This window comes from Dasypus novemcinctus, chromosome 9 (genome assembly GCF_030445035.2).
Source record: "Dasypus novemcinctus isolate mDasNov1 chromosome 9, mDasNov1.1.hap2, whole genome shotgun sequence".
Lineage (NCBI taxonomy): Eukaryota > Metazoa > Chordata > Mammalia > Cingulata > Dasypodidae > Dasypus > Dasypus novemcinctus.
In genome coordinates, this window is record NC_080681.1 from 115,143,741 (window position 1) to 115,159,918 (window position 16,178).

General features: G+C 52.8%; 1 protein-coding gene across 11 annotated transcripts in view; it reads left to right on the plus strand.

Moving 5' to 3' along the window:
* TMCO4 (transmembrane and coiled-coil domains 4) overlaps window positions 1-16,178 on the plus strand; it is a 100,500-nt gene that overhangs the window by 79,507 nt on the left and 4,815 nt on the right. For 5 of the 11 annotated variants that reach the window (XM_023588820.3, XM_023588817.3, XM_023588819.3 and 2 more), the window contains 3 exons: window positions 577-672; window positions 2,970-3,087; window positions 13,443-13,560. In XM_023588820.3, the coding sequence (XP_023444588.1) occupies window positions 577-672; window positions 2,970-3,087; window positions 13,443-13,560 (332 nt within the window). Of the gene's footprint in view, window positions 1-576; window positions 673-2,969; window positions 3,088-13,442; window positions 13,561-15,265; window positions 15,976-16,178 lie in introns of those variants that run through there. The other 6 variants (XM_004458622.5, XM_071217744.1, XM_071217746.1 and 3 more) reach the window with 2 other exon arrangements.

Sequence of the window (16,178 nt, forward strand, 5' to 3'; positions counted from 1 at the left end):
CAGGGACCTCCCATGTGGTAGGCAGGAGCTCAATTGCTTGAGCCACATCCACTTACCTGTTGTCTCTTTTGATCCCCTCTGAACAGTTATAAAACTATAGAACCACCTTAAAAATTAATACCTTAAAATACCTTATTACCTTATACCTTAATACCTTAAAAATTCAGAAGAAGAAAAACTGATGATAGCAGCAACAATAAATCCAAGCATGTTTCAGCAAACATACATTGTCCCGCCAATAAAAAGGTGGTCAGGTGAGGTTATATATCTTATCACAATAAAAATTAAAAATAAAATGTTAAAAACAGTGGTTAGGTTTCATATTAATTATTATTAAAATGGTACGTTCCACTTTCTTCAGCCAGCCCTGCAAAGGCCTGAGAAAGGAGTGGGCTTCTGCACTGAATCCGTGTTGTGATCCAGGGGAGTGGTGGTCTGTGCCCATGGAAGAGCCTACTTGGCCAAAAAATGGGAATATGAGTGAGGATTTTCTGTATTTTACCTGGAAGGCTGTAATCTGATATTACAAAGATTTGGACCAAACACTGAATTCTCACCGGTTTTTTCCCTTTCCAGCAACTCCAACACGTACCTTCAATACAGAGACCAGCTCTTCTTCCTCCCTAACGCAGGTTTCTCCTCTGGGACCATCCCATGCCCAGGAGCGGCCAGGTGGGGGTGCCCTCTATGCTGGGTGGGTGTGAATGACTCTTGTCGACTTCCCACAGCTAACAGCGGGTATCCCCGAGAGCCCACCGCCGGCTCACCTGCAGGCCTGGCAGCCGCGGGGGGCAAATCCTCTCGCAAACGTTAGAGCCCATCTGAGCACAGCAAGCCGAGGACTGGGGGAGAGGCCAGTGAGGCAGAGCTGCAGCCTCGCGTCGGGGATGCGCAAATGTGCTTTCAACTCACCGCCCACCCTGGCTTGATTTGGCGCGTGCGCTCTGGGCTGTTTTCTGAAGTTCACCTCCTGGTTTCCGTTCAAGGTCATGGGCATAAACCTTTTTTGCCTTCAGTTGGGCAGCCACTTCCAGGAGCCTCACGCTTGTTCATGGCTGCCCATCAGGAATGCCCGTATCTCGCTGCCGGCCCCAAGGGGCTCTGCTTGAAGAGCTGACCAGCTCCCAGGGAGGGTCGTTCCGCTCAGTGGCTAGCCCTGGGTTGTCAACCGTTCGGCACTCTGAGAGCACTGGTGCCCAGGATTCCCTAGGAGAATTCCCCCTCCCACCCTTGTGTGATCTCTCTGCTTGGAGTTTTCACTGCAGACAGCGGAGAGAAGGACCCAGGGGCCCAGGAGTGCGGCTCTGGGTTCTGCCCAGCTTGGAGTCTCACTGGCTGTGCGGCCTTGGGCAAACCCTGATTTCCTCATTGCCCAAGGAAGGGGTAGTCCCTAAGGCCCCCTTCAGCAACGTAAGCCCTCACGTGGGATGCAGGGCGGGGCAAGTCTGAGTCCATCCCTGCTGCTGGGCACACACTACTCTCTTAACTTTTCATTCTTTTGCCAGATTAGCGCCCTGAGAATAAAAGGGGATGAAACTAGAAGTCTGTGCCCCAGAATCTTTTAACTTTAGAGCCAGCGAAGGACTCAGAGAGCTGGGTCCAGGGGTTCTCAAACTCAGGTTGGCCTGGAACCCTTTAATCCCACAAACGGACATGGCAGAAGTGGAGCCACTGTAGTTAGAAAGCAGAATCCAGAGAGAGCCACCTGTCCTGTGTCACTAGCTGGGCAGAGCTGTCCCTCCTGGGCACACACCCCAGGAAGGACACTGAGCACGTGGCTCCCAAGACACAGGGGAACTCAGAACTGTAAGAAAGAGCTCCGTGTGGGAGGCGGGCTATGGGGAACAAGGGGCATGCTAGCGTCTGTGCAGGCACCGTGCTGGGGTTTCCCATGCTGTGACTTACGCCTCCTGTAGAGCCTGCAAGGCCAAGATCATTATCCTCTTTCAGGCTTGGAGAAAGTATGTGCCTTAGCTGTAGAAGGATTTGAACCCTGGGCTGTGAGACTGCAAAGCCCATATGCTGGCTTTCCCGGGGGACAATAGCTTGTTTACTCATTCATTCATTTAAATATTGAGCATCAACTATGTGCCAAGTGCTTTTCCACATCCCGGCCTTACAGCTCTGAATAAGGCTGCCAGGCAGCCACCCTCATCAACCCTTGATTTTAGAGCAGAAGGCAGATGAGAAACCAGTGATGCGAGACAAGAAAAATACAGCAGAGTAAGAGGAGAGAGTGATGGGGTGAGGGGTGCCCCCTCTCATTGGTCTAGAGCTTCTCCAAGGGTGGTCTGCAAGCCCACCTGAGCTGTTTCCAGGCTGCTGTGAGATAAATGCTTCCTCTCAATATCCCTACTTCAGCACACAGCCTGTGGACCAGCTGGTCGGTGGGCCACACTGAACAGCCCTGGTCTAAGATACTTCTCAGTCATCAGGTCAGTGCAAGAGATCATGCACTCCCTGCCCCCAGGCCTCCTTTGCCCCCATCTCCTGTCCATTTCCCCCTTCCCAGCAGGCTGTGCACCTCCCAGGGGACTTGATGCACAGGAAGGCTCTCCAGCCTGGAGTGTGTGCTGGTCCGGGGGCCAGCAGCCTGTCCTAAAGGAAGACATCCCATCTGAGCACATGGTCGGTCGTAAGTCTCATGGGTGGTGGAAAGAGACCTGGGTTCAAACTCGAGCTGTGTCTCTTACTAGCCATGTCATCTTAAAGATGTCTTTCTCCTTAACTCTAAAACGGGACTGTGATGCTCTGCTGGACTCGGACAGGCATATGAGGGGCTTGCAGCAGGTGGAAACCCCAGTTACTGTGCATACACATGTGCGTGCATGTGTGTATGCATAGGTACACGTGTGTGCACATGCGTATGTGTGCATGACATTCACTTCTTCCACTGCTATTGGAAGGTGCCTCCCCAGGACCTTCTGTGACCAGGGACGCTGACGTCTTTTCCCGTTGTCTCTCCCTAGATTGCCAAGGGATCATTGAGGACGTCGTCCTGCTAGGTGCACCTGTGGAAGGAGAAGCCAAGCACTGGGAGCCTTTCCGGAAGGTGGTGTCTGGGAGGATCGTCAATGGCTACTGCAGGTCTGTCAAACCGTGCACCAGTGGGGAGGCGGCCCAGGTCCTGTGCTGGGGACATGGATGCTTGAGACCTGGCCCCTGGCCTAGAGGATCTCGACCCACGGGACACTGGCCCCATTAGGAGCAAGGCCCAGGCGTGTTCTGCCTGGGGAACGCCGGTCCCCATAGGATCAGTGGCAATGGAGGGAAAGATCCGGGAAGGCTCTCCCTGTTCCAGGCCTGGGACCCGCTGAGCGATGTCAGCATGATTGGAGCTGGGGACGGGGTGGGGACGAGTGGGACATGGTCTGAAAAACAGTTCATGCCCAAATGGAAAGTACTTGAATGCTGACTAAGGAGCTTATATTTTAGTTATTAGGAGGTGAAGAAAGGGGGTTCAGAGCAAGGGGCCAGAAGGCTGAGTTTTTGGAGCATTGTTTTGGGGTGGGGGTCGGGCGCTAGAGCAGGGAGCTGGCAGGGGTGGGGGCCAGTACCCAGGCAGTGTGACAGACCCTGGGCAAGAGGCAGGGGGCCTGAAGAGGAAGCCATCCTTGTTTGGGGACTGAGAACGAGGACTTGGGAGCTTTCAGCCCAGGCCACGACCCAGACTTTGGGGAAGGAGAAGAGATGAAGGCCACCACGGAGGCCTCTGGAGAGCCGGCCTGAGAAGGTGACCCGTCCCTTCAGCCTCAGGGTGAAGCCGAGGACGGGGACAGCATTCAGGAGCATGCAGTTTGGACTCACCCAGACCTGCCTGTTTCACCACCAGTAAAAGGGGGTGCAGCGATGGTCAACAGTCTGCAAATCAAAGCACGCGGTGGATGCTGGGAAGGACAGAAGCCGTTCCTGGGCTGCTGCTCTCACTGTCCCTTGGGCCGTGCAGTCAACAAGCTTTCAGCAAGCACCAGCCTCGTGCCAGGCAGCGTGCTGGCTCCAGCAGGAGCACGCCCCAGGCCAGCCCTCACGACACCCAGCGCCCAGCGGGAAGGAAATCCGGAAAGCGGTCAGGGCCGCAGACGCTGCTCTGCAGCACCAAAGCTCAGCCCGCGCGGAACACCGAAGGCTTTTCTCCTCAGTAGGGTACAGACTTAGTGGCAAGACGAGAGACGGTATATAAGCCACACTCTGCCCTCTGAGTACGGGGTGAGTGACTGGGGGCGCCCCCAAGTTCACAGGGGTATCGTGGTACGCAGGACAAAGCAACAAAAATTATGAATTCTGAAACACAGCCAGCCCCAAGGACTTTGGATCAGGACCCTGTGTTTTGGGTAAAAAGCTCACTGCAGGGTGCTGACCGAGCCCAGGGCAAGGGAAGGTGACATTCTAAGCCAGGTCCAAAGGACAGATTTGGAGTTTAAGAAACAGTAAGATAAGGTGGTTGGTTGTAAGGGGCAAAAAAGAAAAAGGAGTAAAAAGACTCGAGAGCATACAGGGGAGGTGACTGGGAGAACAGTGGCTCCACAAACACAACTTCAAGATAGGTAGTTTTTAGAGAAAGGATGTGACTCAAACAGTTGATCTGTTTGCTGATTTGGTTCCTGGTGCCTCCTGAAAAAAACAAAAACCAAACAACATCAAAGAAGACGAAAGAGAAAAAAACTGCTGAGGGAGGCCATTGTGGCTCAGTGTTTGAGCACCGGCTTCCCACATATGAGTTCCCAGGTTCAATCCCAGTACTCAAAAAATAAATAAAAATAAAAATAGGTGGTTTTTAGCCATGGAAAGACGGTATTAACCAGGACATGGGAGTTCAGCCAATTAATTTGGCTCTATCATTGCTACTGTAAGCTGAGTTCTTAGAATCAGAATACAATAGAGAAAACAAAGGAACAAAAGGTGAAGAGCCATAATATATAAAGAGATAATGAAAATCAGTTTTTTAAAAATCCACTAAGAAAACATCCAAAGGCTATCTCTACACAGTCTCACAAGAATAAATACCGTCTATAACCATTTGAAAAGACACCCAACCTCATCATCAATGAGACAAATGCATTTTAAAATCAGTAAGATAGCATCTGTCACCTATCAGCTTATCAGACATTTGAAACATGATCGGCATTCAGAGTTGGTGAAGGCGTGAAGAAATGGGCACTGTCCTACTCTGTTGGAAGCAGTTGCATTTAGTACATCCTTCCGGCAGGCAATTGGCAGTATCTGTCAAAACTTTAAATGTGCCTATTTTTCTGACGCCACAGATTTTGGCTTCTAAGATTCTGCATGACAGGACACTCGCCCACGTGCACAGTGGTGTCAGCGCAGCTCTGCTTATGATGGCAAAAGACTTTCAACAACTGAATGATCATAAAGAGGGGAACAGTTCAGGACTAAAAAAAGAAGCAAGTGTAACAATTTATGCTATGATCCCACTTAGGAGGAAACCATTTCCTGCATGTGCATAAATGTATGTATGTAGGTCTATAAATGCACAGAAGGGTCTAGAAGAATTGTCACAAACTAATAACAGTGGTCACCCCTAAGGATTGGACAGAATTGGAAGTAGGGGGTGAAAGAGACTCATTTTTTAAAGTATGGTTATTTTGAAAGAAAGGACAGAACCTTTGGTATCAGACAGTCCTGGTTAAAATGGTGACTGGGGGCAAACAACTTCTCTGAATCTTAGTGCCCCCACCTGTAAAATGGGAATAACAGTCCCTCCTGCACAAGGGTTCTGGAAAGATTAAATGAGATTATATAGGAAAAGGGCTGCCACTTAGTGCCCAATAAGGGGTAGCAGGTAGAATAATTATTACTGGGCATATTCACATGGCACATTTTTTGGTACTTTTCATAAACAGCAAAGGGAAAATTAAAATTGCATGTGCACAGTATGAAAGCAGCAGAATCTTATTAAACCCATCTGTTCTGTTGAGAACCAGAGGCTAATAAGCTTGGTTTTCAATTATTTTGTGAGATCCTAAGCCATTTCTCTAGAGAGAAAAAGGGAGAAGGAGGAAGAAAAAGGGAAAGGAGGATATAGATTAAAAAACAAACAAACAAAAAAAAAAAACAGCTGTAGTTCCTTGATTAAAGCAAGCACCAACTAGGAATTCCTCTTCTTGGCCCCCACAGGCCTTGAACCTACATAAACACGGGAGGAGCAGAAAAGGGGGATTCAGGCCCTATATACATACATAAATGTATAATTTACTTTACTGAAGCTCTTTGCAATTCTTTTTTCTTCTTTGTGCTGATTGAGTCCTAGAAACCAGCTAGGGTGAGAATTACTGCTCCCTTTTGAACCTGTGAGGAACGAGGTCACGCTGCAGAGCCAGTGGTTAGAGGGTTTCATTCGGAGCCCCAGAGGGACTTGTTAGGTCTCTGTGTGGCCACAAGAGGCCACCACAGGCAAGTCTCTGTTCCCGGTGCTATGCAGGGAGGGGCCCTGCCACAGGTGGCTCAAGACCCGGTGGAAGGGCCAGCCATGACCTCCAACAGGCTGTGGTGGTGGCCGATCACGGGTTTAACTGTGTGGTTCATGCAGTAGCATCACCTGGGGGACCTGTTAAAACTTGGGGGCTGGGCCCCCTTACCAGGAGTCTCTGATTCCGGATATCTGGAGTGCGGCCCCAGAACTGCAGTGCTAACAGGTTCCCAAGTGACCACACTTTGAGAACCACTGATTTAGAGAAATCAGGGACTGAGGCCCAGCTTAGCCTCGTACTGAGCCAGGATCTCCCAGACAGCAAGCGCCCATTAGCCCCCTTCTTTGGACCAAGCTCTCTCACACCTGGGTGCTCGCAGAATGAGGAAGCAGACAGCAGCATGCCCAGAGCTAGTGAGTGGCCGAGCTGGTGTTTGAACCAGCCTCTGGTCCCAAGTCTGTCCCTTTCCTGGGTGCAGTGCTGCTTCAAGGCTTAGGAGAGATGATGGGGAAAACAGCTGTAACCTGGGTTGATCTGAGTCTAGCAATTAGACAGTAGGGAGCACTGAATTGGCTTGGACCGTATATGGACAAGCAGCGTAAGATACTTAGCTTTTCCCCATACTCTTTTATTTCTAATTTTCAAATCTATTTAAAAATTAAAAGAAATAGTGCAATGGACTGTATACTCCTCACTTAGATTTGCCAGATGTTCACATCTTGCCACACCTGCTCCGTCTACACACGCATGCATACACATGCACACGTGCACATACTCACTTTTGTCCACGCATCCCAAAGTAGGCTGCAGGTAGCATGGCTTCCTCTCCTAAATGTTTTAGCATTCATCTCCCACAACCACAACACACAAAAGAAAATCAACAGGGAGCAGATATGGCTCAAGCAGCTGAGCACCCACCTCCCCCACAGGAGGTCCCGAGTTCAGTTTCTATGCCTCCTGAAAAAACAAAAACAAAGAACAAACAAAATTTAAAAAATAAAAAAAGTTAAAAACTCAGGGAAGCTGGTAGAGTGCCAGCTTCCCATATAAGAGGTTCCAGGTTCAATCCCTGGTCCCCAGTACCCAAAAAAAAAAAAAAAAAATCAACATAAACTTATTAACATCATCCAATGACAGTCACATTCAAGTTTTGCCTTTTGTCCAAAAGGGTGGTTTATAAGTGGATTCCCCCCCAACCCAAGGTCCCCTCTAGGTTCACTAACATGTCTGGAGGTTACACCTCTTTAGTCTCTTCGTCCCTCCCCCACCCCACCCACCCCCATTAGAACAGTCTTATCCCTAGTCTTTGGTGACATGAATCCTTGGGAAAGACCAGGCTACTTGTTCCACAGAACATACCAGTTCTTAATTCATCTGTCCCTCCCTGGTTAGATTCAGGACAAACAGTTCCAGCAGTGATGCGTCCCCCCGGCTGCCTTCTGTAGGAGGACACAGCCTCAGGCTGTCCCATGTCACTGGGGACCACTGGGCTCGTGGGGTGGGGGAGGTCGTAGTCCGTCTGACTCTCCATTGTAAAGGCACATTTTTCTACTTTTTTAATTAAAGAGTAATCTGGGGGCAGCACAGACCAAGTACTACCCTGTGCCCCAGCATCTTTCCCCTGATGGCTTTAGCATCCATTGAAGAGCTATAGTTGATGTTCATCAGTGGTGCATTTGTGCCTTTTATTTATTTTATTTTTTATTTTTCAAAGATATTTAGATTACATAAATGTTACATAAAAAGTAGGTGCCCTGCTCCCCATACCACCCACATTTACCCCCATTGACAACATCTTTCATTACTGTGGTACATTCATTGCAATTGATGAACACATTTTGGAGCATTGCCACTAAGCACGGATTATAGTTTACATCTCCCACACAATTCTGTAGGTTATGACAAGATATATAATGGCCTGTATCTATCATCGCAGTGTCATTCAGGACAATTCCCAAGTCCTGAAAATGCCCCTGTATTTCATCTGTTTTCCCTCTCCCTGACCTCAGAACCACCAGTGACCACTGCCTCCACATCAATGATACAAGTTCTCCCATTGCTAAAATCACAATAAGTAGAGTAGAATACCAGTAAGTCCACTCTAGTCCATAGTTCATTCTCCAATCCTGAGGATTCTGGGATGGTGATGCCCACTCCACCTCTAATTGAGAGGGGGCTTCAGTCCCATATGGCCGATGGATGGGATTCCCTTGTTTGCAGTTGTAACTCTCTTGGTTCCTTGGTATGGTAGTTGTCCATCATCACCTCCTTGTTAGTTGTCCTGGGTGACAGTGAACTGGAGAGTATAGATGTTGCAACTCCATTGAGGCTCATGGCCCAGCTGGCACATGGACAGCCCGAAGATTCAAGTCTCCTGGACATACACCTACCAACTCCAGCACCAACTGTAGATTCAAATAGAAGGGACGGAAGAGCCATGTGTAGGGAAACCACAACCTAGTCCAGTTCTGTCCCCTGGGGAGCACAAACCCCAGAGTAGGCATTTGTGCCTTTTAATAACTTCTCAACTTGAGAAAGCTGAGTATACAAGGAGGAAGAGAGAGTTAGAGATCCACAGCTCAAGCAGCAAGACTTAGGGATACAGACCTGGTCTCTGAGTCCCAGCAGACTTGCCTTCCCATCCTGGCTCCCCCATTTAATACCTGCGCTCTGGTGCCCCAGTTTCCTTATCTGTGAAATGGAACTGACCAACGACCCACTTGCCCCAGTTTTCCCAGGACTTTTTTTATTTTAGCACTGAAATCCCATCACACCTGCTTGCAGAGCTTCTTTGAAGAAGAAATGAGTTAACAGCAGGCAACGCCACTGGCCTGTAGCAACAGGGACGGCCCAGGCCAGAGCCAACCAGCCTGGGGGGATAGAGGCCATGTGCCCGGGGCAGGGAGAAGGAGGACGGTCTCCTAGGAGCCTCCCCTGGCTCTAAGAACAATGCCCTAGGTCAGGGGTCTCGCAGACATTTCTCTAAGGAGCCAGACAGTAGATGTTTTCTCTCAGCTCCTTAGGAATCAGGCAGAGGCAGACTCAGCCCACAGGCCCAGTTTGCCAACCGCTGCCCAGGGTCCATACTTCTTACATTTTACTGGGCGCAGGAATCACCTGGGATCCTGTTAAGCTGCAGATGCAGAGCAGGTGTCGGGGGCAGGTAAGCCTCCCCCTTTCTAACAGGCTCCAAGATGGCACCGATGCTGCAGGTCCAGCCAGGCCTGGAGTAGCAGAGACCTAGAACCGCATTCTCCAGTGCGGTAGCCACTGTGGCTATTTAAGTTAAACCTCATGAATATTCAATGATTTAAAATCTGGCTTCCAGGTGGCATGAGCTGCCTTTCAAGTGGCTCCACATTGGCCGGTGCAGATCTGGGGCATGGAAGGGGTTGTGACAACTGACCTTGGTTATGAGGATAGCTGCTGTCTGCTGAACACCTGCCACGTGCACCAGGCTCTTTACACACCTTACACCACACTAAATCCTCGTGAGCATCAAAGCAGGTACCCCTGTCCCCATTTTACAGATGAGGCACGGAAGCACTGAGAAGTGTTGTAGCTTGTCCTGGGTCACACAGCTGGCTGGTCAGGCATCTGCCCAGAATTCATTGCAGCCCACTGCCTCCAGCTCTCGCTTGCACACCTCTGCTCTGAAGACCACACACAAACCAGAGCCCCAGATGGAGTCATTACCAGCCTGAACCACCATTCATCAGCAAATTGGTATTCAATCAAAGTAAGGTATTAGAGCAGTTAACACCTCCAGTAGTCATCTATTCGCCCATTCACTCATTCATTCATTCATTCAGTAACCCTTTATTATACTGACAATGTGCCAGAGGTCCTGCCAGGTGCTTGGGCTTCAGCAGTGAATAAGGCACAGTCCTGCCCTCAAGGAGCTGCCCACCCAGGGGAGGACCTGTAACGACAGTCATAAAAGGAGCACATCAGGAAGCAAATGTGGCTCAAGCAGTTGGGCACCCCCCTACCACATGAGAGGTCCCAAGTTCAGTTCCCAGTGCCTCCTAAAGAAGACAGGTAAGACACCAAGCTGATGTGACAGGCTGGCATGGAGAGCTGATCCAACAAGATGATGCATCAAGGAGACACAACAAGGAAACAATGAGAGACACGACAAGCAGGCAGCAGAGGTAGCTCCCACATGGGAGGTCCCACGTTCAATTTCCAATGCCTCCTAAAAAGAAAACAAACAGACACAGAGAGCGTACAGCAAACAGAGATCAGACAGCGAGCACAAACAACGAGGGGGGTGAGAAATAAATAGATAAAATAAGTCTTCAAAAAAAAAAAATGGAGCAAGTCCCAACACAGAGGCACACGAGGAGCAAGGGATTCATATTAACGAGGTGGGAAGTTCAGGGAGGGCTCCCTGGAGGAGGTGACATCCTGGCTGGGTTGTGAAGGCATGGGTAGGAGACCATCAGGGACTGGAGGAGCTGGCCCAACAGGAGAGGCCACAGCACAGAAAGAGCCAGAAGCATAAGGGTAGGTCAGTAGTGATGGAGCAGGAAGTGATAACCACACCTCTGCTTCCTGAGCACACATCCAAGCTCTGTGCCGGTACCGTCTCACAGCTCCCACCCGCTCTGGGAGGAGACCGAGGCTCCAGGGGGTCAAGCCCAAGGTCACGCTGCTGGCAGTTGGTAGTGCAGGCTTAAACCTGGTGCTGTGTGATCCAGGGCGTGGGCCCACGGCCCCCGTAGCGAGAGACGGGCACAGAGGGAGAAGGGGCTCGAGGGCAGGGAAGGCCCCGGTGCTTTGCTCAGCACCGTCGGGTGGATACGGAACCTTCTGGCACGTAGGTGTTCCTCTTCTGTCCCTCAATGTGTGTAAGTAGGAGAGATTGACATTTTAAGTAAAATATTATCACAAGTTTAACAAGTAATTTAGTAGGAATGAGGCTGCCCTTCCTGTCTGTATTGGGAACACTTACAGACCAGCCTCATCCCCAGTCCTTGATGCACTGAGTGTTAAGAGGAGTTCCTCAAAAGAACCTGACTTAGTCCAGAGTAAAACTCCCTGAGATCTAAGTCAGTCTCCCTTGACTTTGTCATCTATGCTTAGAGACGGTGCTTCCTGGGCCCTCAGTATTAGGATAATTAGAGGACTGGAAGCACTGCTCTCTGGAGAGAGTTAAGGAATGTTCTAGAAGAGAAAGCCTGCAAGCAGTGGGAGCCCTGGGTGCCTTCCAAGAAGGAGGTGTATTTTTAGAAGGCCAGAGGGCTCAGGAGCAGGGAGGGCAGAGAGGCTGTCACAGGCGTCCGTGTCGGGGGAGAGCCTGGTCTTGGGACTGGAGGGAGGGACAGACAGGAGATGTATGCGGGGTTTGGGAGGGGGTAACTCGGCAGGACTTGGTGGTCGATTGGCCACAGAGGGAGGGGCTAAGCCGTTCCACAGCTGTTTCTGCTTGGGGACCCTGCAGGTCGTAGTGGGGTCTGGTGAGCTTTGGTCACCGGGCCGGGGTCTGGTGAGCTCACAGCAGGAGGGTCTGTCCTGGGCCGCTGGGAATACACGTCCCCACGTGGTCAGAAACCACAGAGGATGAGGCCTGGGAGGTGCCCTCGAGGGCACCCACCCCCTGCCCAGGCAGCGAGACACCCGGTCACATGGAGGGGGGGGGCTGGGACTTGCCCCGCCTCCCGACTCTCAGGGCGTTGTCACCCCACCTGATGTGGGGGAGGCCCTCCGCCAAATCAACAGACAGTGCAGACCAGCATCAGAACTGGGGGAGCCGGTGTGGGGACACAACCAGATCTGCCACGTTGGAGCTGTGTCCTGGGCTTGCTGAAGCAACGTGGCCCGAGCACATGGCCCTTGGATAGCCCAGCTGACCCCAAGGATGAGATTCAGGGGCTCAACAGGGAGGCGCCTCGGACCTTCTCTTCCGGAGACAGTGCTTGTTGCATCTGAAGAAATGGGCAGGAGAGGGCCGGGGGCTATTTCCTGTAGGTAATCCGAGGATGTGATTGGGGGAGGGCGAGGGTGCCCTCTGGACCACCCGTGACTCCTCAGCAATAGGTGGGCGGGAGCAGGAGGGACCCGCAGGCTGGGCCAGGCCCGCCCGTGGAGCGCAGGGCTGTCCCTCCGGCTCACGAAGAGGCAGCTGCCTTAGTCTCGCCGCTGCTGTGACGGCACCGCCCCGTGGGTGGGCTTAACCGGGACTTGTTCACCCCTGGCTTCAGAGCCTGGAGGCTTGGCTTCCTTCGGGGTGGCGGCCTTCTGGCTGCCGGCAGTCCTGGGGTTCCCTGGCTCTCCCCTCACAGGGCACCGTCGCCCCGCTTCTCCTCCGGTTGCGCTGACTTCCCGCGGCTGCCCCTCCTGGGGGCTTTCCCCTCATCAAGCCTCCCTGGACTGAAAGCAGCACCTTGAGAAGGCCCTGTTCCCCCTGGGGCCGCACCCCAGGAATGAATCCAGATGGAGAACACGCTGCTTTTGTGGGCATGCCCAGTGCACCCTACCACAGTGCCCTAGACCCCGGGGGTCCACCCCCAGAGCCTGGCTGCCCCGGACCTCCTGGGCCTCTCCCCTGACCCCACCCCCAGGAGGACCCCCCACCTTCCCTCCTTTCCCACTGAGCCCCCAACCAGCCACCCCAGGGAGGGGGAAACCTCTGCCTAGCGGAGAGCAGCTCTCCTGAGCAACATGCTGATGTGTTGAGAACTTACCCAGTTCCCTCATTCATTCATTCACTGATGCAGTAGGTACTTATCTACTGAGTGCCAGGCGCTGTTCTCACCTCTGAGACCCCAACAGGGAGCAAAGCAAACAAACACGTTGTCCTAGGTGAGCTAACCTGGCATCTGCCCGAGGGTGGCCACAGGCCGCCTGTGAAAACCCTGGCCTGGCGCACCGGAAGTGCTCCCAAGGTGTCCCCTGCTGCCTCTGCCACTGCCGCCGTTTTCCCCAGTGCAGGCCTGGACTTGCCGGGAGGCAGGTGGCCCACCCTGACCTCAGGCTCTGCAGGGCTGACCCTCCCTTCTCGGCCCACAGGGGAGACTGGCTGTTGAGCTTCGTGTACCGCACGTCCTCGGTGCAGCTGCGCGTCGCCGGCCTGCAGCCTGTGCTGCTGGGGGACAGGAGGGTGGAGAATGTGGACCTGTCCTCGGTGGTAAGTGTCACCCGCCCCCGGTGAGAGCTTCATCAGCAGTCCCTCCACACATCGTCCTTGCCTCGCACAGCCTCTGGGGCTGGCACTGTGCTCCCACCTCACAGATTGGGAAAACAAGGCCTAGGACAGTTCATGCCACTCGACATGCCATCGAGGGGACTGGATGGAACCTCCAGGGCCTGTGCTCTTGCCCCCACGTGCTTGGCCATCCCCACGCCCCTGCCCCAGAGCACCAGTCAGGACAACAGTGTTTCCCCCGGAGGAAACCAGAACCAGAGGTGGAGGTGGAGGGGTTCGCGCAAACCGAAAGCGGAAGCTCCCGGTCGGCAGCTGTGAAACGATGGATCCCCATCTCAGAGTGGTTTGGAGAGTTTCTATAAAATGCAGATCCCAGGGCAGCCCCTGTGCAGATGCTAAATCAGTCTAAATCAGTGGAGCTTGCAAGTCTGCTTTTTTTTTCCTCCCCCCTTCCCCCCCCCAGTTGTCTGCTCTCTGTGTCCATTCGCTGTGTGTTCTTCTGTGTCTGCTTGCATTCTTTCAGCAGCACTGGGAATCTGTGTTTCTTTTTGTTGCGTCATCTTGCTGCGTCAGCTCTCCGTGTGTGCGGCACCATTCCTGGGCAGGCTGCACTTTCTTTCGCGCTGGGCGGCTCTCCTTATGGGGCACACTCCTTGTGCAAGGGACACCCCTGTGTGGCACTGCGCGTGGGCCAGCTCACCACATGGGTCAGGAGGCCCTGGGTTTGAACCGTGGACCTCCCATGTGGTAGGCAAACATTCTTATCAGTTGAGCCAAATCTGCTTCCCCAAGTCTGCATTTTAAACACACTCGCAGGGTGTCTAGGACTGGGCTGGACTATGGGTGCAGATGATTAAAAAGAAACTCCTGCCGGGAATGCGGTGGGAGGGGTGTGCCCGGGCAGTCCCAAGGTCCACCTTTCAGTATGACAGCACCTCGTCCACTGCCACGTGCCTTCCAGAGGGAGTCGGCAGCTCCCAGTAGGGACACCCACTGTGTGCTCAGCACTGCATTCACATCCCCGTTGTAGAGGTAAGATCACTGAGGCTTAGAGAGGCTGGGGACTCTCCCAAAGTCACACAGCTGCACCATGACAGAGCCAGGGCTCAAGTCCAGGTCCGAAGCCAGTGGCCATAGGCCCAGCTTGGGTGGATATGAGAAACGGGGGGATGTGCCCAGCAGCTGGGGGGGCGGAGGAGCAAGCAGGCTGCAGTCAGTGAAGAGCCCTGGGAACAGGAGCTCTGCCTTCTCTTGTTACAGTGTCAGCTGCCATTTGTCAAGTGCCAGGCGCTGCCCAAGCATAACCCAGTTTCCCCAGGTTCCGTGTAGCCTGACAGCAGGAAGAGCAGACCCCACGCGAGGGGCAGGGATCTCTGCAGAGGGCTCTGGCTTCTCCCTCCTTTAGCATCAAGGGCTGCCTGTCCCAGCCCCCACACCCACCCTGCACCTTGATGGTGGACAAAGCTTGGCACAGCTCACACTGGGCCATCGAGTGGAAATTTGAATGAGATTTGAAGGTAACGTAGAGGAATTCTAGCACACACACACACAAAAACCACTTAACGCTAAAACTTTATCAGGCACTGCTGCCCCTGTAGTCCACAGGCCACACCCTCTGACTCGCTCAGGCCAGCCTCCGGCTTGCTGGGCCAAATTGTTCTCGCTTGTGTCTTCTCTCCCCCCAAAGTCCCAGGACCCCAATGCACAAATCCTGAACCATCCGAGGGTCACAAATGAAGCTGCCCCACGCCTTCCTTCCTCACTGGGGGGCTCCAGGGGCTGGTGCTGGCCCAAGAAGAAGAGGAGTTTCTAGACTCTTCCACTCGTGAAACCAATCACTCCTGGTTAAAGGGCCTTCCCTGGACAGACGTGAGTTTCTACCCGTGGACCCAGGAGGCTTTGAGGACTATCTTCAGCCCTGGTACACTTGCCTCGCTGGGCAGCAGCACACCCCCCCAGCAGGGGTTAGGTCCCTCCACGTCACCAATGGGAGAGGGAGGCCCGAAGCAAGGAGTCGGCGTCTGGACTCGGGCCCCGTCCTAAGCCTGTGCTGTCCACCTCCCTCAGGAGGAGCGACCCGCAGGACTTGGAACTGATGCTCCTGACCTGTGTCCAGGGACTTCCGCCTTCTTAAGGGTCTCTGAATCCTGTCAGGGCAAAGGGGAGCAATGACTTTGTGCCTCACCACCCCAAGAGTCTCCCTGTGCCAGAAAAACCGAACATCAAAAGGAGCAGCTGAAGGTTCCTTTTGAGTGAAACGCTACAAGGTCCAGTTTCTGCCCCTGATGGGACACAATAGGAAGAGCACAGCTTTTGGCACCCGAGACCCGGCTCGGCATCCTGCTTCTGTCTCCGGTTTACCTGCTGTGTGACTTCGAAACAGTTACTTAACCTCTCCGTGCCTCACCTTTCTCATCTATGAAATGGGGGAGATCACCTGCCTTCCGGGGCAGTGCAGTAAGATGCTTGGCGCATACCTGGCCCTCGTTTGTACTAGTTCCCTCCTCTCCTGCCCCTACCACCACTCCAGCTCCTTCGCCTCTGGGAGCAGCAGCTTGCACACCTCCTCTCCCTCTTCAGACTGTCCTGGTGGCAGCTTC